Consider the following 22,617-nt stretch of genomic DNA (forward strand, 5'->3'; position numbering starts at 1 on the left):
GCATGATGGTGATAAAGGGACATCAACATTCTTTCTCTCATCCAATATAATTATGAATAATATCAATTTTCCAAAGAACGGATTTAACATACATTCATTGACCAATCTAAATGATGTCATTTTTTCACAATGAGCCATTAAATGTCATGTCAAATTTCACAACATATTCTGAAGAGGTATGTTATTATAGTGCACAGGAAAAACGTTGCCTGCACATTCACCCAGTCTCCCTAGTACCCCTTCCTCTCTCCTTTCCCCTCCCCCCACCCCCTTCTTCTCCCCTTCATTCCTATTCAAAATCATGTCAGTTTTTCACAGTGAGTCATAAAACATCACGTCCAATGTCACAACGTATTCTGAAGAGCTGTGTTACTACTGTGCGCAGGAAAAAGAGTCACCTGCACGTTCACCCAGTCTCCCTAGTACCCCTTCCTCTCTTCTTTTACCGTCTCCCCCTTCTTCTCACTTTTATTCCAAATCGAAATTCTTATTCTTATTGCTTGTAGTCCAGCCGACCACACAGGACCATATCAGGACTGTCAAACCGTGCAAATGCTCAACCATATTAACACAAAACTGTCAGATCTAAAAAAAAATTTAAAAAATGAAAAAACATACTATGACAAACCCACAAAACACAGTTCATGACAGGATCCAAACCATTTAGCTCCTTATGGCAAATAAGACAAGGCCATGCTGAGGACGCCAGCCATTCCACCAAATTTATCATCCCCAGAATACAAAAAATCATACAAAAGAATACTTCAAAGCCAAACAAAAATTACATTAAAAAGGCCATATCGGCAAATATCACTGCAGAATGGGCAGCTAGTAAAATCACTGTTTACAATCTCACTACCTAATTGCCAGAGCAAAACAGCACAGATAGTACATCATAGACTGCAGAGAGAAAAGAAAAAAGTGTCAAGGCTTGCTTGAAAAAAGAAAATGGGAATGGACTGGGAAGGCAGAAAAAGGAGACAACAGTGAAGAAAGAAAAAAGGCAGAAACAAAGAGAGTGATAGAAAAAGAGGCAATTTCTAGCACAGAATTTCCAGAAGGCGGGGATGCTACCTAATCTAAATCATGTAAGATTTTCACAATGAACCATGAAACGTCACATCAAATTTCACAACGTATTGTGAAGAGGTATATTATTATAGTGCACAGGCAAAAAGAGTTGCATGCACGTTCACCCTGTCTCCCTTGTACCCCTTTCCCCCTCCCTCCCCATTCTTCTCACCCTCCCTCCCTACTCCTCTTCTTCTGTGGTTTATTCTTTGACATCAGGACGACCCTGTGGTTTCCTTCCCCCCACACTGGTTCCTACGTCTTTGGTCAGACAGCTTCCACAGTTGTGGTGCCCAGCTGTTGGGGTGGTGCCGCTAAGTGGTTTGCTGGTGCAGTGTGGCGAATGTGATGAGCAACATGCTCATATGTATTTGTATTTGTATTCCTTTTTATCACAACAGATTTCTCTGTATGAAATTCGGGCTGCTCTCCCCAGGGAGAGCACATCACCACACTACAGCGCCACCCTTTTTTTTTTTTTGTATTTTTTCCTGCCTGCAGTTTTATTGTTTTTCCTGTCGAAGTGGATTTTTCTACAGAATTTTGCCAGGAACAACCCTTTTGTTGCCGTGGGTTCTTTTACGTGTGCTAAGTGCATGCTGCACACGGGACCTCGGTTTATCGTCTCATCCAAATGACTAGCGTCCAGACCACCACTCAAGGTCTAATGGAGGGGGAGAAAGTATCGGCAGCTGAGCCGTGATTCGAACCAGCGCCCTCAGATTCTCTCGCTTCCTAGACGGACGCGTTACCTCTAGGCCATCACTCCACTATGTGGAGTGTTGACCTAGGGGTAACGAGTCCGCTTAGGAAGCAAGAAAATCTGAGCGCACCGGTTCAAATCACACCGGCAGTCACAGTATTTTCTCCACCTCCACTAGACCTGGACGCTAATCATTCGGATGAGACGATAAACCGAGGTCTTGTGTGCAGCATGCATTTAGCGCACGTAAAAGAACCCATAGCAACAAAAGGGTTGTCCCTGGCAAAATTCTGTAGAAAAATCCACTTTGATAGGAAAACAAATAAAATTGCAGGCAGCAAAAATAAAAGGGTGGCGCTCTCAGTGTAGCGACACTCTCTCCCTGGGGAGAGCAGCCCGAATGTCATACAGAGGGGTGACAAAAAGAGTTATACGGTACAATACAATACATATTGTTTGTTTTTTTTTCCTGTGTTTCTTTTTCTTTTTTTTCTTTTTTTTTTGGCGTGGGGAGGCTGTGGGGGAGGGTTCTTTTTGGTCATAACAGATTTCTCTGTGTGAAATGTGGGCTGCTCTCCCCAGGGAGGGTGGTACATTGCTAAAATGAGGGCACCACCCCCTTTCTTTTCTGTCTTTTTTTTTTCTAATAATTTTTTCTGCATGTAAGTGTATTCATTTTCCCAATAGAGGATTTTCCTACAGAATTTTGCCACGGACAACCCTTTTGTTGCTGTGGGTTCTTTTACATGCTCTAAGTGTATGCTACACACTGAACCTTGGTTTGTGATTCTTCCAAGTGTATGCTGATGAGATCTCTTGAACCATCTCCCCTTCAACTCTCCTGGTCATGTAATGCGGTTAAATCTGTCGTCACTGTGTACACAAGTGTGTTCTAGAATAGACATATCATGGCATAGCAGTGAATGTGTCATGAGGACAACTTACATTGGTCAGACTGGTTTAACCAATCGGGGATGCTCTTATTTGTGATGGGTGTGCACAGTGTGTTGGGAAGAAAGAATAAAATTGAGGTGCACACCTAGGTGTTGTCACAAGGACAACCTACATTGGTCAGACTGGTTTAACCAATCGGGGATGCTCTTATTTGTGATCAGTGTGCACAGCGTGTTGGGAGGAAGAACTAAAATTGAGGTGCACACCTAGGCGTTAGTTGTCCCCTGGCACAAAATGGAACCTGGCACAGGCTGAATGAAGTTAACAGTGCAAGAGAATTCTTCATGACTGACTTGGGCTGTGTGGGTGCTTAGTACTTTTTATTTTACACTTTATAAAAAAAAAAAGGACATTTTCTTCCTAAAATTACTTTTAAATATCATACTTACCATGACTCACTAGTGTAGACTCCAGCAAGGGTCTGATTCCTGTCCTGTGCAAACTACTACCCGCCTATGCAGAGAAAACATCAGTAGCTACAGCCGATAACCTCCCGAAGTAGGTTACCTCCCTGACTAGCGCCCTCTCTTTACCTTAGGGAAGTAAACACTTTAAAAAAATTTTGTTTTAAAGACACGCCAAGTGACCCTGCGCTTGGAACCAGAAGAGGGTGAAGAGGGTGTTGTGCACCTGTCCTCTACCTGCAAACCGATCCTCTTCCCTCTCCCCTTTTTAAAGTACATGTTCACAACATGCTAGTGTAGTCTTCAAAATTAAGTATATGTATATGACACATATTTTTCTGGACAGTGTAATCATATATTTCACACATCCAAAATGCTCCATAAATTGAAGTTCATGACACATATTGCAAAATTTGCTGTGCCAAACAAGCTCTCAAATATGAAGTTCATGACATATTTTCAAAATAATCTTGCCTTCGCATCCACAACAGTAAATGGACAAATATCAAAATTAAAAAAATAATTTAAAAAAAGATAGAAAAAAAGGTGAATTGGTCACATTACATATTTTCCTAAATCATACTTTCAATGTGCCTGAAATGATTTCTAAATGTAAGTTCATAACATATTTTCCAAAACTACACAAAACACTTTCCTTATGCCTTCACATCCACAACAGTTAATGGACAATACGTAAAAAAAAATAAATAAAAAAAACCAAGATAATTGGTTACATCACATCGAGGTTAACACATTCTGTAAACTTGAATAAATGCCATTCTCTTTGTCAGTCAGAAATTACAGCTCATTCCCATATAAAAGATACTCTTTTTAATTTCCCAGTTTAATTTGAATTGTTTTAGAAGAAGAAAACAGTGTATGAAGGCACAACAAATGAATACCATACGTAAAATATCAAAAACACATTTGGATAGTTATGGGCATAATATGTTATGCAAAGACTACAACAGGGTTTGGTGTCAGCATCCTCAGAACATCTATGGTCTGAAAACCAAACCTTCGACATGGAATGACATTCATAATACATCTACCCTGTAGTCAGTACACTAACACCTAGTGCAGCCCACGTGAAGCTTACGTCAAGTCCAAAAGTGTTAAATGGTCTGGATAACACATGGTAATACCCCTTTTGTAGCCAAGTAGGAAAAGCATGTCAATGACCTGGGGTCCAATTCATGGGGAACAGAAACGCCTGGACTAAGACAAATGGTGCATATATTTTTTATTGAGTACTGCAGCCAACTAGAAAGCACCTTCTCCAAGTGTATAATGATGATAATGATGACAATAATAATAATAGTTTATTTCTACTGTGGTTGTCATTAAAATATAACAAAAAGAAAAAATACTACATAAAAATTATAATCACACACACACACACACACACACACAGAGGCATTTTTCAAAACAAAACAGAGACTTTGTCACACTTTGTCAACCACATGCATGCTGCACGATCGTTTGTGTTAGCGATGCCCTCCAGACACAACAAACCAATGAACACTAGGTTGAACAAACCAAGCGTAAATTTCACTCCATGCAGCAACTGACAAGGGGAACTTATTCATGAAAATCCCTTTCCTAAATAAGAATGAAGGTGTTGTCAAGAACTAACTGTGAGAAGTCCAATCGTTCATTGTCAGACCCTCCCGCCTCCCCATGAATACTGACTTCACTGCAGCAAAAATGTTGACATTCTAAGTCCAGACTTTTGCTTTACACCAAACGTATGCAAGTCAGTCCCCATGAACTGGACCCCTGATGTTATACATTTGATTACAATGAATTTTAATGAACATACACATTCATATGCTACAAAACCTGAGTTAACTGGGATGTGTTTTTTGTTCTGTTTTGTGCTTATTTTGATTAGTTTACTTTGATAAGTGGAGTGATGGCCTAGAGGTAACGCGTCCACCTAGGAAGCAAGAGAATCTGAGCGCACTGGTTTGAATCACGGCTCAGCCGCCAATATTTTCTCCCCCTCGACTAGACCTTGAGTGGTGGTCTGGACGCTAGTCATTCGGATGAGACGCTAAACCGAGGTCCCCGTGTGCAGCATGCACTTAGCACATGTAAAAGAACCCAGCGCAACGAAAGGGTTGTTCCTGGCAAAATTCTGTAGAAAAAATCAACTTCGATAGGAAAAACAAATAAAAGTGCACGAAGGAAAAAATACAAAAAAAAAAGGGTGGCGCTGTAGTGTAGCGACGTGCTCTCCCTGGGGACAGCAGCCCAAATTTCACACAGAGAAATCTGTTGTGATATAAAGAAATACAACTACAAATACAAATACCAAAAAAATCATGATTTTTTTTCTTCATGTTAATAAAAAGAACATACTGGAAGACATTTTCTGGCTGAAAGATACCTTATCTCATACAGAATCCATTCTCACCAGCTACCGTGATTTCTAGTCAATAAGGTGCAACTTTTTTCTTTTTTTTTTAATACTCTGTGTATGGAATCTGAATGCTGATTACCACTGGGTGCCACCTCTCAAACTTGATGACAAACTCAATATCTGACAACATACTTGATCACAATTAAACATACACAATCATACTGAACAGCAACATTTACATGCGTCAATCTCAAAACAAAAACAAAAAAACAGCAGATGAGCAGAGTAACAGAGCCAAGTTAACAAGCAGACAAAAACAACCCAGATTCTAATACTGTTTCTGAAGATGACATAACCACTCAGAAAACAATCTCTGGAGTCACTGCAGCTGTTTTACATCGATTTGGAAGGAGGGCTTTGACTTTTTGTATTTTCGGCAGATGCAGATTATCAGATGCATGCGACGTACACATGTTTAGAATAATTGTTTCTCCTTAAATTCACAAGGCGCACTTACAGGCTGGAAATCACAGGTACACACGAAAATATGTTCTGAGGTCTGGACAATCAATTTCCTCCCACCCACCCACCACCCCTAACACCTCATCCCTCTCCTCTTTCACCTTTCATGGTTTGGAACGCAGAAAGGTGTGCCTACCCACCTACCCACCCCTAACACCTCATCCCTCTCCTCTTTCACCTTTCATGATTTGGAATGCAGAAGGGTGTACCTTCCTACCAACCCACCCCTAACACCTCATCCCTCTCCTCTTTCACCTTTCACAGTTTGGAACACAGAAAGGTGTGCCTACCCGCCTACCCACCCCTAACACCTCATCCCTCTCCTCTTTCACCTTTCACAGTTTGGAACGCAGAAAGGTGTGCCTACCCACCAACCCACCCCTAACACCTGGCCTTTCTCCTCTTTCACCTTTCACAGCTTGGAACGCAGAAAGGTGTACCGTCCTACCAACCCACCCCTAACACCTAGCCCTTCTCCTCTTTCACCTTTCACAGCTTGGAACGCAGAAAGGTGTGCCTACCCGCCAACCCACCCCTAACACCTCATCCCTCTCCTCTTTCACCTTTCATGGTTTTGAACACAGAAAGGTATACCTTCCCACCAACCCACCCCTAACACCTAGCCCTTCTCCTCTTTCACCTTTCACAGCTTGGAACGCAGAAAGGTGTGCAGCCTGTCAGGGGTGAGCGGGGAGTAGGTGGCTGCCTGGGAGTCCAGGTAGAACAGCTGGTCTTCCACCTGGGACAGGTCATAGCCCTCGTCGCGAAGCTCCACCTTACGCTGCTTGTAGGTCCCCGTCAGCACCGGCTGTCGCAGGAGGCGCAGGAACATGGGGCGGGCATAGGTCGGCAGGTCCGCCTCGCACAGGCAGTAGATCCGCTTCAGCCGGTCCTGGGTCAGGTCCTCCTTGCCCTCATGGAGGCTGAGGGCTGCCATCCCAGCCCGGCCGTCATGCCCTGACAGCGTGCACACACACACACACACACACACTCTTCACTGTTACTTGTGTATTTCCTTGTGTGTGACGTCGTCTTCTTCTTCTCACACTGCAGTGTGACTCCTGTTTCCTTGTGTGACGAATGCAACAGCCGAGTGGTTAAAAAGTGTTGGAATTTCAATCTGAGGGTCTCAGGTTCGAGTCCCAATAACGAGAGCCTGGTGGGTAAAAGGTGGAGATTTTACCTTATCTCCCAGGTCAACGTATGTGCAGACCTGCTTGTGCCTGAACCCCCTCTGTATGTATACGCAAGCACAAGATCAAATACTTATGTTAAAGATCCTGTAATCCATGTCAGCGTTCGGTGGGTAATGGAAACAAGAACATACCCAGCATGTACACCCCCGAAAACAGAATATGGCTTCCAACATGGCAGGGTAAAAACAGTCATACACATAAAAGCCCACTCATGTACAATATATGAGCGAACATGGGAGTCGCAGCCCATGAACGAAGAAGAAGAGGAGTTTCCCTATGCCTGACATCAACTTGGCCGTTAAAAAGTCAGGAACAAAAAAACCAGCACACTCCAATGTTTCCTTGTCTAACACCAATCTGGCTGTTAAAAAACCATGACCAAAAAAACACTCTGTTTTTACTCTATTTCCTTTGATTACATATCTTACATTTGAAATGTGCACATGAGCGACACAACCACATGTGAATGTCTCTTTGGAGATAATTAAGATGACTTGACATAACATTTGGCCATTCAAAACCATTAACAAACACACACACACACACACATATAGTTTTTCATGCCACTTCCTTTTAGAAAAATCAATCTGGCCATACAAAACCATGACCAAACACACATTTATTACTCTATTTCCTTCTGTGAAATCAGTCTGGCCATTGAAACCATAACCAAACACACAAATACATATTGTTCATAACTGCATGGCCACCATGCCCAAACCACACACAAAAATACTCCAGTTTTGCTCCATTTCCTTTCATACAATCAATTTGGATAAAACCATGACCAAATAAAATATCAGTTTATCACTCCAGTTCATTTTTGTGAAATCAATCTGGCCATCGGTAACCATAGCCACACACACACACACACACACACACACACACTGTTTATTACTGCACAGCCATCATGCCATGACCAGACAAATAATGTATCATTTATTACTCTATTTCCTTTCATAAAAATTAATTTGGTCACTCAAAACCTTGACCAAACACACATTTATTACTCCCTTTCTTTTTATGAATCAATTTAGCCATTCAAATAAACAAAATTGAATAACAGCTGCAACGCTTCAACTGGAAAAAGCTCAGAAGACCGGCAGCTTAGCTTCCTTACCTGGCACTGTCACCCCATAAACGTTGGCGTCCAGGATAAAATCCAGTGTGGTCAACACATTGGCCACTTCAGTGGTTGAAACATTCTCTCCCTTCCACCTGCACACACACACACACACACACACACACACACCAGACACATGCAAACACACAGACACACAGACATACACACACACACATACATTTGTGATGATAGAGAAAAGCTGTAAGTCCCCAACAAAATTATGAAATACACCAGCCGCCGTGGCGTAGTGGTTAGCGTCGCGGACTGACAGCTGGGAGGACGCGGATTCGAATCCCAGCTGAGGTGGGTTTTTTGGCCCGTGGCCGGCTCCTACCCAGAGTTGAGTGTGCTGTGGGCTTAAATGGGGAGACTGGGGCCACACAGTTGAGTGTCATCCACTTCAAGGATGCATCTTTGGGTGTGTTGCTCTAATTACCTGACCAACACTGCAAGTGTCTGTATCTCTCGGGGCTGGTTAACACCAGGATATCATTATGACAGGAAGCGTGGAGTACAGCCTTGTCATGCAGTCCCAAACCAAAATGGACCTCCATAGCAACATCGTCATCATCATCGTCATCCTCCTCCTCCTTCATCGTCATCAATATAAACAGAATAGTCTCAAAGTCTGTGGCCTTTCATGCCCTGCTCTCATGGTGACCTCAGTTTCGATACCCCTCCACTTCCGTGCTTGGGGTGAGTCCTGTCAATGTCGTCAGTGTCGGCAGATTCATGGGGGGCTGTTGTTTGAGGGACGTGGTGGCGGTCTCCACTCTGGGAGGGATGCTCACTCAGTCTGGCTCTGCAACTAAGCCATTATTGTTGTTAGTATGGGGCTTAGTAGGTGGTGTCCTAAGTATGTTAAAACAGAACAGGCACCACTGAACACCACCGAAGTGACTCAGCAGCAGTGCAGGGTCTCCTCTGGTGTGTGGCCTCCTGGCGACCTAACATCTATGGTTCCCTGTGGACTGCCGATGCTGGAACTGCGACGGACGAACCCGGGTGTGGCCATGTATGGGGGAATCTAAATGAGCGGCGTGGGAGTAATGCCACTGAAACGGGGCAGATGATAGAGCAGCAAAAAAAAAAAAAAAAAAAATTATGAAATACTGCTTTTAGTTAGTGGGACAATCTTTTTAAAACTTAACATCTCACAATCTTAGACATGCAGACAGACACACTCTCACACAAAGAGACACAAACACGTGTCTGCACAGACACATAACCTCCTCATACAAACACATATATGGTAAACACACAGACAGACACAAGCACACACACACACACACACACACACACACACACACACACACACACACACACACACACACACATGCACAGACATATATCTTTTTCAGAAAATGAAACGTGCAAAAGTGATTTCATGAAGACCATTTCTTGATCAGAATTTTTTTATAAGAGGTAGCTTCACTGCATACCTTTTACTTGATTTTGTTTTGTTCTTCTTTAATGTCAGTCTGATACCACTAAGACTGAACAAGCTTGCACTCATACTCATACACACAGACACAAACAATGCCAGTATGCATACACAAACACACACACACACACACACACTTCACACACAAACGCAAACACACACACACAACACACAACACACACACACAAACAAAATGCCAACACTCACACACACTCACATGCAACTCCACATTAAAAAAAAAAAACCCAGCCGTTCCACACACAACAAAAATTACCTGAATGTGTCTCCTATCCGATCGTGGAAGTAGATGAAGTAGTCAGAGTCCAGGTACATAACGTCCCCAAAGTTAAAGTACAGATCTCCGTCCTTGAAGGCGTTGCGCACCAGTTTCTTCTCGTTGGCCTCCTTAGATGATTTGTACACCGTCAGGGTGCCGTTGGATATAACAAAGTCGGGCACTTTGCCGATGAAGAGGCCTGTCTCGCCTGAAAATAAGGGTTTTTCTGTGTGTTATACATTGTTTGTTTGTTTGTTAGATTCTCTGTGTGTGTGTGTGTGTGTGTGCGTGTGTATGCTCTGTGTGTGCATGTGTATGCTCTGTATGTGTGTGTGTGTATCTGACAAACACTGACAGACGAAGAATAGTTTATTACAGGGAGTTATTTCATGAACACATGAAGTGAAATTATAAAAATGCGGAGAAATAGTCATCATTTGTAGCACTTTCAATACAACCCCAATTTAGCATCTGCATTTCATCTTTAAGCCCTACATACTTAATGATATTTTTCAAAAACACACACATACACGCACAGACAACTTCAGATAATATACATATGCATGAACATGCGCACACAAAAATGCACTCAAGTACAAGAGTCACAAACACACGCATAAACCCGCACATGCACATGCACACAAGCAAACACACTCACACACACACACACACACTTTTTACATGAACACAACACAATGCACAGTCACAAATAATGCACACATAAAATCATGCTATGTCCACACATGAACTCCCATGTTATAAAAGCAAAGAACACACATAGTTACACATAAATCAAGATCCCCCATAACCTTTTACAGCCATCAGGGCACTTAATTCATATCCACCATGTCTAGGGTTTGGCACAGGAAGGCGGAATCCAATCCCCTCTTTCCGCCGTTTTAGCCTTCCCCAACCAAAGTCGGGTACCCATTCACACTATGGTGGAATGAGGAGAAACTAGAGAAATATTTGTTTGTTTGTATTTCTTTTTATCACAACGGATTTCTCTGTGTGAAATTCGGGCTGGTCTCCCCAGAGAGAGCGCGTCGCTTTATAACAGCGCCACCCTTTTTTAAAAAAATTTTTCCTGTGTGCAGTTTTACTTGTTTTTCCTATCGAAGTGGATTTTTCTACAGAATTTTGCCAGGAACAACCCTTTTGTTGCCGTGGGTTCTTTTACGTGTGCTAAGTGCATGCTGCACACAGGACCCCGGTTTATCATCTCATCCGAATGACTAGCATCCAGACCACCACTCAAGGTCTAGTGGAGGGGGAGAAAATATCAGCGGATGAGCTGTGATTTGAACCAGCGCGCTCAGTCTCTCGCTTCCTAGGTGGAAGCATTACCTCTAGGCCATCACTCCACATCACTTTCCCAAGGGACCAAACACCATGCCACAACAGGGCCCAGAACCCTGATCACTGGTGAACACTGAATCAGAAGTCCAGCACCTAACTGATTCTGCTACACGCCTCCTGACACATAATGTACATAACACATAATAAAATGTGTTGCATCCAGGCAGCAGTTCCCTTCATACATAAGCAAACAAGAGAGGCAAGGCCTTCAAGACTCACTTGTGACTGAGAGTAAAACACACAAGCTTTTTATGTATTGAGTATAATTTCAAAATGTAATGTTTAAGATGAGAAAGATCAGTTTAAAGCAAATTAAGTCCCACAGCATTAATTACAGAGTAATTTCCCTTTTTTACTATCTACACCAAAACGTTTGCAAAATAAATAAACTTCCATGCTTAGCAAAAGAAGTTCCTGTTTGAACAAAAAATGATAATAATGACTGCTCTTGTTGTTGGGTCAGAATATCAGATCAAAGTGCCAAGTTTAGAGAATACAAAAAATATAAATATAACAGTAAATGCAGTTTGCATATAATTAGGCTTCATTATTTATTTTTTTGTGCCCATCCCAGAGGTGCAATGTTGTTTTAAACAAGATGACTGGAAAGAACTGAATTTTTCCTATTTTTATGCCAAATTTGGTGTCAACTGACAAAGTATTTACAGAGAAAATGTCAATGTTAAAGTTTACCACGGACACACAGACACACACACACACACACACACACAGACAACCGAACACCGGGTTAAAACATAGACTCACTTTGTTTGCACGAGTGAGTCAAAAAAACCACACTTTTGACATACACTTCCCCCTTGCCCCTCAAAAGATCTGACAGGAGATGTCAGACAAAGCCACAAAGACTCACCTGACTTTATTGGGATGCAATGACCGTTGTGGTCTCTGAGGGGCGTGGCAGTGGCCATGTCATACTTGACCCCCCCCAACCCCCACTGCACATCTCACCCTCTAAAGACCTGACAGGAGCTGTCAGACAAAGCCACAACGACTCACCTGACTTTATTGGGATGCAATGACCGTTGCGGTCTCTGAGGGGCGTGGCAGTGGCCATGTCATACTTGACCCCACCCCACCCCACCCCCACTGCCCATCTCACCCTCTAAAGACCTGACAGGAGCTGTCAGACAAAGCCACAAAGACTCACCTGACTTTATTGGGATGCAACGACCGTTGCGGTCTCTGAGGGGCGTGGCAGTGGCCATGTCGTACTTGACCAGCACCTTGGGGTTGGGGTCAATCAGGTTCTGGTCAAACAACACATCGACACCTGTCATCAATGTCACCATCACCAGACAGGAATGGGTTCCTCAAGACATCATCATCATTTTTTTGTATTTGTATTCTGTATTTCTTTTTATCACCACCCATTTTTTTTTGTAATTTTCCTGCATGCAGTTTTATTGGTTTTTCCTAATGACGTGGATTTTTCTACAGAATTTTGCCAGGAACAACCCTTTTGTTGCGGTGGGTTCTTTTACGTGCGCTAAGTGCGTGCTGCACACGGGACCTCGGTTTATCGTCTCATCCGAATGACTAGCGTCCAGACCACCACTCAAGGTCTAGTGGAGGGGGAGAAAATATCGGCAGCTGAGCCGTGATTCGAACCAGCGCACTCAGATTCTCTCGCTTCCTAGGCGGACGCGTTACCTCTAGGCCATCACTCATCAACATCATTCCGTCATCAAACATAGAAACAATGTCCCAACTTCTGTGGCCTTTCATGCCCAGCTTTCACGGTGATCTCAAGTTTCAATTTCCCCTCTGTTTCCATTCTTGAGGCGAGTTCCTGCCAGTCTTTGGTGTCAGAAAATTCATGGGGACCGTCTTCGGAGAGATATGGTGGTGATCTCCTATTCCAGGGAAGACCCTCACTCGGTCTGGCTCTGCGATGAAGCGGTTGTTGTTTGTACTTTGCTTAGTATGTAATGTCCTGCATGATTATGTTGAATTGGAACAGGCATCACTGAAAAACAACAAAGTGATTCAGCAGCAGAGTTGGGCCTCCATTTGTGTGTGGCCTCCTAGCAAACTAAAAATTCAAATCAGGGAGTGAACCAGCAAGAAGTGAATTGCAGTAGTCAATGTGATTGAGGATCAAGGAACAGAACAGCTGAATGGTTGCTTCAACTGTCAGGTACTGTCATATGGTACAGGTTTTTCTCGGCTTGAAGGTTGCAGTTCAACATAAATTTACTAATTGTGACATGGTCGTCCATAGACAGAGCTGAATCAGTGTATGCACCCAGGTTTCAGACAGAATTTTAAATGGTGAAATCAGCATTGCAGACAGTCAAGGTATGGTCTGAAAAGTGCAGACTTAGACTAGAGCCTACTGATATGTTTGCTTCCTATGACATGACATATCTTCAATGGTGCCCTCCATATTCCCCATTCTGCCAGAAAGGCCAGGAACATACCCAGCATGCACCCCAGCCCTCCCCACCCCCACACCCCTCCTCCCCCAATAATAGAGTGTGGCTCCCTATATGGCAGGGTAAATAAACAAAACGGTCATACACGTAAAATGTTACATGTCTGAATGTGTGCACGTGAGCATGCCTGAAATCTGATGGAATGACACGGGAAACAAATGATGAGCGCCCAATGGCAGCCATCAGTCAGCTCTACCCTGGTAGACAGCCTGTTGTGCAAATGACCCCAAGTTTGTAAAGCTCTTAGAACTTGGTCTGTGACCGAGGATAGGTGCTATCTAAGTAACCATATCATCACCAAGAAACATCACACTGTGAAGAGGTTCCCAAGGAAGTACGACTATGCCCTTCATCAACCATCAATCCTCGTACATGGTGCAGTGTATCACACTGAAGCTGAGATGCAGCACTCCGTTACAACCAGTAAGTTATCAAGAAAAAAGATTTTTTTCTCCCCTTAAAAGTTATTGTGACACACTGGTGCGGACTCCAGCAGGGGTCTTCTTCGTTCATGGGCTGCAACTCCCACACGTTATGTACATCAGAGGGCTTTTACATGTATCATCGTTTTTACCTCACCATGTAGGCAGCCATACTCCGTTTTCGGGCGTGAAGCAGCAAGGGTCGGATTCCCTGTCCTGTGCAACCTACTTCAGCCACTGAAGGGGAGAAAACAAATGTAGATGCAGATAGTTTCCTTCACCAGTACATTACCTCCCCTCTTCATGCCTGCAGAGCGTACCCCCCCCCTCCTCCCCCCTGGCCCCCCACCCACCTCTCTTTCTTCACCACAGGACTTACCAGGAAAGGTGAGATACGACCGATGGCACCAGGTTTGTTGGCAATGTTGAACAAGGCGCTCACGCCTTCCGTGGCTCCAAAGAACTCACAAAGGTTAGGGATCTTGAAGCGCTTCTGCACAGCCTCAAAGATGTCTTTGCGGAGTCCGTTGCCAAAGGCAGCCCTCACTTTGTGTTTGCTGTCCAGCTCATCCTGATGAAGTCACACACACACACACACACACACACACACACACACACACACACACACAATGTACACACAGACACACACACATACACACCAAAATAGTAAAAATGTCACATGCTACTGTGGAGGACTACTCTCAAATATGCATGTACGTTTTGAATGTGAGACCTTAAAGCCCTTTCGTTTAAAGATCTTGATAATTCTGTATTGCTGTTAAAAAGTTTCCTTGGCAGTCGACCTGGACATTTGATTTAATTAAGTTTACAGTTTAATTTGTTCTAGGTTCTCACTCCTTTGTATATGGATCTACAGATTTTTTTTTACTTGTCTGAAATAAAAAAAATATGGATAGACATTAAAGTGAAGAACACACACACACACACACACACACACACACACACACACACACACAGCGCACTCACAAGCAATAACACACGAAAAAAGAAGAAGAAAGATAATAATTTAGCGCACAATAATATAAAACAGCTTGAGAGACTACTTGTCATGTGGTTTGTCTAAATCCCTCTGGGCACTACAATTCATTGACAAATTAACTCTTTCCGGACGAAGGAATGCTCATGCATTCCTACACAAAACGTATTCGGTTTCAGACGAAGGAATGGAATAGCATTCTCCGAAAGTAAAATTCCATCATGCGCTGTACACGTGATTTTGTGATTAGCCAAGCAGAGTGCGCTATTCTGGGTCACTCCACAATCGAATGGTATGATTGGTCAGCCTGGGATGTGTGGCCTGTCTCGCGCACACACTGGCTAAGTCACTGACCGGTCGTCTGCTCGCGTGCCAGCCGGTTAGCAAAGCGGCCTCTTCTCAGAATGTTGTGAAGCGAACAAGGCAGTGACAGCAATGTTTTAGGGTTGCCGAAGTACTTGAAATGCTACAAACTGAAGGGTCGGACATTGAAGAGGTGGATGATGACGAAGAAGAAAGCGAATTTAATGCAGAAAGCGAGCATGGGTATGGTGATTTGGGGTGAAAAATTGGCAGTATTTTCTACATATGGCAAAACTGTAAAAATAAGATGAGAAATTTGATTTTTTTTTATATGTAATAGCTCAATACGTAATAAACCAGTTCTGAAAGTTTCATTTTCTTACACAGTATTTTGTATTTTTTGTAATTTTTTTCCAAATCCCTACAAATGGGCCGTCTGTGGGGAAAAGCAAGGGAGAAAACTTGTCGTCCCGAGTAAGTTAAACCGTGTGGCTGAAACATGCCTTACTAGGAGGGGCTGGGATAAGTATCAAATCAACATGGCTTTGGGCTGGGGGAAAATGGGTTGCAGAATTAGTACAAGTGTTGATACAGGCAGGAAAAAAACAATTATACAAGAACAATTGCATGGCAAAACTACCAAAAACTAAACATTATCGTATCGCATGGCGACAACACTGAATGTTTTTTGGTCAAGAATACATTCTTCTAAAATTATCACTGAAAATAATGAAGAAAAAACATATGAGCATCTCCTTGACACAGTGAAACTGAATCAGTGCTAGATCAGAGTCTGTGTGTGTGTGTTTGTGTGTGTGTGTGTGTGTGTGTGTGTGTGTGTGTGTGTGTGCATGCGCACGAGTGTGTTTGAGTGTGTGTGGCTGCATGTATCTGTGTGTGTTTAAGTCTCTGTGTGTGTGTATACATGTGTGTGTTTATCTCCAATAAAACAAACGAAATGAGCACAGCACAACACAAAATTAAGAGAAACTCTATCACTCTCCACTCTCTCACCAAACAACACCACCGTCCCCATACATGAAAAATACAAAGAGAGCCTCACCGGCGGCTGAGCCAGAATGTATCTGAAGATCTCTCCAATGTACTGGATGACTGTCACATTATATTTTCGGCAGTCAGACCAGAAATGGGAGGCAGAAAACTTGTTCCTCAGAACCATTGAACAGCCTGTAATACATTGACACTGGAATGTAAGACTGAAGAAACTTCTTCTTCTTCTGCGTTCACTCGTATGCACACGAGTGGGCTTTTACGTGTATGACCGTTTTTACCCCGCCATGTAGGCAGCCATACTCCGTTTTCGGGGGTGTGCATGCTGGGTATGTTCTTGTTTCCATAACCCACTGAACGCTGACATGGATTACAGGAGCTTTAACATGCATATTTGATCTTCTGCTTGCATATACACACGAAGGGGGTTCAGGCACTGGCAGGTCTGCACATATGTTGACCTGGGAGATCGTAAAAATCTCCACCCTTTACCCACCAGGCGCCGTCACCGTGATTCGAACCCAGGACCCTCAGATTGACAGTCCAACGCTTTAACCACTCGGCTATTGCGCCCGTCTCTGAAGAAACAAAATTCCATCTTTTATCAGCAACATACTTCATGTAAAATATTCTGAGAGAGGTTCATTTGTGAGTATGGACAACCATCAAACATCACAGCATGTTCAAGTGATTTGTTTTTCATTTTGGGTTTCTACTGATATATACATCTTTCACAAAACAAACAACAACAACAGCAACAAAAACCCTATAATTCCATCGTGGTTCCCATTTCTGTAAACATTTTACTTTCCCACACATTCTAGCAAATTTCTTTTTCTTTTTTCTTTTTTTTTTTCTTCTTCTCCTCCTTCCAAAGTAGAAATCTTCAAACAGCGGACCTTACAACTGACAATTTCTAAGTGTCATGAAACACTCCCACATCATTGATCAGAAAATACATAATCATGGAGGCTTTTCTCCCCTGTTGCTATGCAACAGTATATCTATCTGCCTACTGTTTATCACTACAGGGGAAACAGCACCTGTCTGTTTGGTGACATTTAAATGACAAAATCTTAACACAAACAAAAAAAAAAAGATATATATATATATATCCATCACAATGATAATGATTAAGTATGTAACTGATATATATATATATATATATATATATATATGAACTGCCATTTGTTTTTCATTATGCCTGATCATTTTCTGAGCCAGTTGGATGTATGCTAAAAGCTCAAATCTATTTAAAATGTTTTATACTTTTTGTGTGACAATAAAAAGATTTAGAACACACATATTTTCTTTTCTCTTTTTTTGAACCCAAGGAAACGCACTTCAAGAGAAAAAAAAAAATAATGAAATTTTTTTTTTTTTTTAAGTGTGTATATGTGTGTGTTGTGTGTGCACACATGCATGTGTGTGTGTGTGTGTTTGTGCATGTAAGTGCACACGTGTGTATGTATTGTATGTGTGTCTGTGTCTGTATGTGTCTGTATGTATGTGTGACATGTTGCTACATGTCATCTCTTTTTGAATAATACTTGTACGCCACACTATATATGACTGTTTCTGCAGTATTACTTTGTGCAGTTATTGTAAAGCACCTTGAGAACAGCAAGGCACAATATGAACTTCCATAATTATCATTATTAGTATTATCATATCATTAAACAGACCTGAAAAAAGGAGACTGAACAGGCCCAGGCCCCCTCCAGAACTGTGGTAGAGGGGGAGACAGGTGTACAAAATATCGTCTTTGCTCAAGCCCACAAACTGCATCACCATTCCAATGTTGTTCGCCTTCAGCTGACTGATGTAGGCAGGCTTGGGCAAGCCTGAAACAGACAGTTTCAGTTTCTCAAGGAGGTGTCACTGCCTTCCCACAAATCCATACACGCAACACCACATCAGCTACACAGATGCCTGACCAGCAGCATAACCCAACGCGCTTAGTCAGGTCTTGAGTGCATGTATAATACATTTGTGTACCTACCAGAGTGGAATTCTTCAACAGAATTTTGCCAGAGGACAGTGCTAATGTTGCTAATATTTTTCAGTGCACCAAATGTGTGCTGCAAACGGAATTTCAGTTTATCGTCTCATACGAATGAGTAGACATTAAGGTTGATTTTCCAGTCAAACTTCGGGAGAAAGTGTGAGACCGAGATTCAAACCAAGACCCTCACGGATACCATATTGGCAGTTACCGTAAAGTTCGGTGTATTGAGCGCACTGGTATATAAGCTGCGCCCACTAAATTTTGGAAAAAATTTAACTTTATACATACATAAGTCGCACCGGTTTATAAGCCGCACTTATTTCCGGTACCGGAACACATACTGATACTACAGAAAAGCTGTTGATACTGTAGGTTATGAAATAAACACAAGTGGGAACAACACAAAGAAAAGCAAGCGAAAATATTGCTAGTGCCACAAAAAAATAATAAATAAACACAACGAAAATAAGATCCATAATTTAGGGATAGTCACATTTATTCAACGTCATCCTCCTCACTGAATCCACTAAAATCTTCGTCTTCAGTGTCCAAGTTGAAGAGAACCAGCACAGCTTCCTCCACCATCTTGTCACTGACTTCAGCCTCGCTTTCACTTCAAGAACATAAAGGTGGAGGTCGCTACTGGTTTGTCGCTTGCACTGTCGTCTGCTAGGTCGATCGCCTTCAATTTGAAGGCTGCATCATAGGCATAACGTCACGTTTTCGGCATGATGAGGGTGTATGCTTGAGCAGAATAGAACTGAATGCTGATCTGAAGGTTTTAATGTGTGTGGATTTGATTTATAAAACGTGAACAGTTAGCATGCTATCCTGAAGCTCATCCAAAAATTCATGGACAGAAATCATGATTTTGGTGTGTTGAAGGGCAGCTAAGAATAGACGAGAACGTGACACTCCCGGGATCGTTAAAATCCGCAAATAAGCCGCATCATTGTATAAGCTGCAGAGGTTGAAGCTGGGGTAAAAAGTCGCGGCTTATAGACAGAACTTTACAGTAAGTGTCTTAACCATTCTACCACCTTCCTTCTTTCCTGAAACAGACAGCACAAAAGAAGACACATCAGTAATTGTACTTATAAAGCTTTTGTTATTCCTGACCTGTGGTTCAGGGAAAACTGGATAGTCAGGCTGGTTACATCATTAGTAAAACTCTGTTTCCACATGGCCATTGGTAGGGTGTTTGAGAAGAAATTTCTCAGCCAGATTTTGATGTGTTTGTAATGCAAAAAAGTTGGCTTCCAGGCTGTACAGTGCAGAAGAGGTGGCTAGAGTTTTGTTTTCTTCACCTCATAATGTGTGCGTGCATGTATGCGCACCTGCACACGTGAGCACACGCACGTGTGAGAGAGAGAGAAAGAGAGAAATCTGGTGATTTTTTTTCAGTTAAAAACACTAGAATTTACGTAGTAAGGAGTCAAAGAGTTTAGTGATACGACAAAAAAGAATACTTTTATTTCTCTAACAGAGAAATTGTTGACACGTTTGCTGATAGAAAGGTCACAAATTAAAATGAAATTTTAAAAAAAATTGAGTTCGATCATTCAATAAAAACACAGATTCATAAACAGATATTCAACACAGTATAACGCATCATCATTCTGGGGTCCTGAGAAACAACCATGCTATGTTCACATAATAAATTTTATGGACACGATCCAGAGTGTATAAACACTTTAAAAAAAAATAAGAGAAGAAATTAAACTGATACATAAAAAATTAATCTAAAGAAAGTCAAAATTTGACAAAAAACAAAAATGCCAGAGAATCAACAGACAGACAGAAAATACGAGAAAAAAAAACTTAGCTGTATGGAGAGCACAGGAACAGGAGTAATAATGGCTGCCGGAAAAAGAGAGCGCTAGCCAGCGGGACAAAGGGGAGGTTACCTACTTCCGGGAGATTATCGGCCGTAGTTTCGTTTTCTCCGCATAGGCGGATAGTAGTTTGCACAGGACAGGAATGTCAGACCCCTGCCAGAGTCTGCACTAGTTGGGTCATGGTTAAGTATGTGTAAGTAAAGTGATGCTGCACAAAACACCACTGGTGTGAGGTAGAGCTTTTGAAACCTTCAATAATCTTTTCCTTCATGCACTAGCAGATGTAGTTTGGTCATAAGGACAATGTTAGAATTAGCTTTCACAAGCTGTGCCTTTTAGGCCCACTGTAATAATAATGATAATAATAATTAAGAGAGGATTTATACTTCAGTCGAGTTCAGTAGTACCTGTTCTGATTTAGCATACTGAGGACACCACCTACTAAACGCTCTGTTGATGACAAAAATCGCATAGTCGCAGAACCACACAGACACACACTCACACACACACAAACACACACAAACTCACACACACACACAAACTCACACACACAAACACAACTTATCTTCAGCATACCCGTGGTGCCAGAGGCGTAGATTAAGCTCATGGTGGAGCACACACACACACACACACACACACACACACACACACAAACACACACACACACAAACTCACACACACAAACACAACTTATCCTCGGCATACCCGTGGTGCCAGAGCTGTAGATGAAGCTCATGGTGGAGCACACACACACACACACACACACACACACACAAACACACACACACACACACACAAACACACACACACACACACACACACACACACAAACACAAACTCACACACCCACACAAACTCAGACACACAAACACAACTTATCCTCAGCATACCCATGGTGCCAGAGCTGTAGATGAAGCTCATGGTGGAGCACACACACCCACACCCACACAAACGCACACACAACTTATCCTTGGCATCACCTGTGGTGCCAGAGGTGTAGATGAAGCTCATAGTGGTGCCACTGGTCATGCCTTCCCGCAGGTTGCGGTGGGGCGGGACGGGCATCGCCTGCAGCATGAGGGCATCAAAGTTGAGCATGCCTGGGGGCACACCGCCCACGGCCGCACCCTGCACGTACACCGGCAGTCCCTGAAGGTCCTCCATCACGTCGCCCACTGCTGACTGCAGGTCTTCTCCTGTTGGGGAACCAGAAGAAAATTACCAACACACACACACACACTCACACAACCACACACACAAACACAAACTCACACACCCACACCCACACCAAAGCACACACACAAACACACACACAACTTATCCTCGGCATACCCGAGGTGTAGATGATGCTGACTTACAAGCTATTATTCATATGACTGTGAAGATTTTTTTCCCCATTCTGCTCAATTTTATATTGCCAGACAAAGTATTTCCAGAGAAAAAGACAACGAAATGCCAACCCCTGTCAAGTGTTTGTGGGAACAATCAGGAAATCTGTTAGGAACATTTTGAATTTGGAAGGGACATACAGACTCCGAGCCACATCAGCAAACATACATTTTTATCTGCACGGCATACAAAAACTTGGGTCTACCTGCAACACAGTGTAAGTGCTACAATTAAGCTGATCGGTCCACTCAGTGCTGTTTCAATGTAATTTGTAAACACACATGCGATCAGCTGAGCATCATCCCGTGACACCAAGGTTAGTTGTGACTGCCCTAGCTTTGTGATCGATAGGTCTAGAGCATCTGGGTAATGTTACAACAGGAAAGCATGTGACCATGCTATCTAGTTGAAAATGAACTCGTCCAAACAATTCTGATGTTGGTGTAATGTCGGAACAAACTGCAATCAAGCATAACAAAATATGGTGAATTTGTAACAGTTGGCATCTCTGGACTTACAAGCTATTATTGGTATGACTGTGAAGATTTTTTCCCCCGACTATGTTCAGTCCAAGTTTGGTATTGCCAGACTGGTATTTCCAGAGAAAAAGACAATGAGAGAAATCACCACGGACACACAGATACACACAACCGAACACCAGGTTATTACATAGAATCACACTGTTTACACAAGTGAGTCAAAAAAGGGAGGGGGGTGGGAGGAGTTCCTTCATATCTGGCTGGTGTGGGGATTTTTTTTTCCCCTTAAAATTACA

At 42.6% G+C, this 22,617-nt stretch overlaps 1 protein-coding gene across 4 annotated transcripts in view; it reads right to left on the reverse strand.

Moving 5' to 3' along the window:
• Positions 1–22,617, reverse strand: part of LOC143297041 (long-chain fatty acid transport protein 6-like) — a 35,003-nt gene that overhangs the window by 5,178 nt on the left and 7,208 nt on the right. For 2 of the 4 annotated variants that reach the window (XM_076609207.1, XM_076609208.1), the window contains exons 5-12: positions 21,434–21,649; positions 18,293–18,451; positions 16,660–16,784; positions 14,676–14,867; positions 12,587–12,686; positions 10,057–10,267; positions 8,336–8,433; positions 6,607–6,976 (exon numbers count right to left, since the gene is read on the reverse strand). In XM_076609207.1, the coding sequence (XP_076465322.1) occupies positions 6,663–6,976; positions 8,336–8,433; positions 10,057–10,267; positions 12,587–12,686; positions 14,676–14,867; positions 16,660–16,784; positions 18,293–18,451; positions 21,434–21,649 (1,415 nt within the window). In that variant the 3' untranslated portion in view covers positions 6,607–6,662. Of the gene's footprint in view, positions 1–6,553; positions 6,583–6,606; positions 6,977–8,335; positions 8,434–10,056; positions 10,268–12,586; positions 12,687–14,675; positions 14,868–16,659; positions 16,785–18,292; positions 18,452–21,433; positions 21,650–22,617 lie in introns of those variants that run through there. The other 2 variants (XM_076609209.1, XM_076609210.1) reach the window with 2 other exon arrangements.

The sequence above is a fragment of the Babylonia areolata genome, chromosome 22, assembly GCF_041734735.1.
Source record: "Babylonia areolata isolate BAREFJ2019XMU chromosome 22, ASM4173473v1, whole genome shotgun sequence".
Lineage (NCBI taxonomy): Eukaryota > Metazoa > Mollusca > Gastropoda > Neogastropoda > Buccinidae > Babylonia > Babylonia areolata.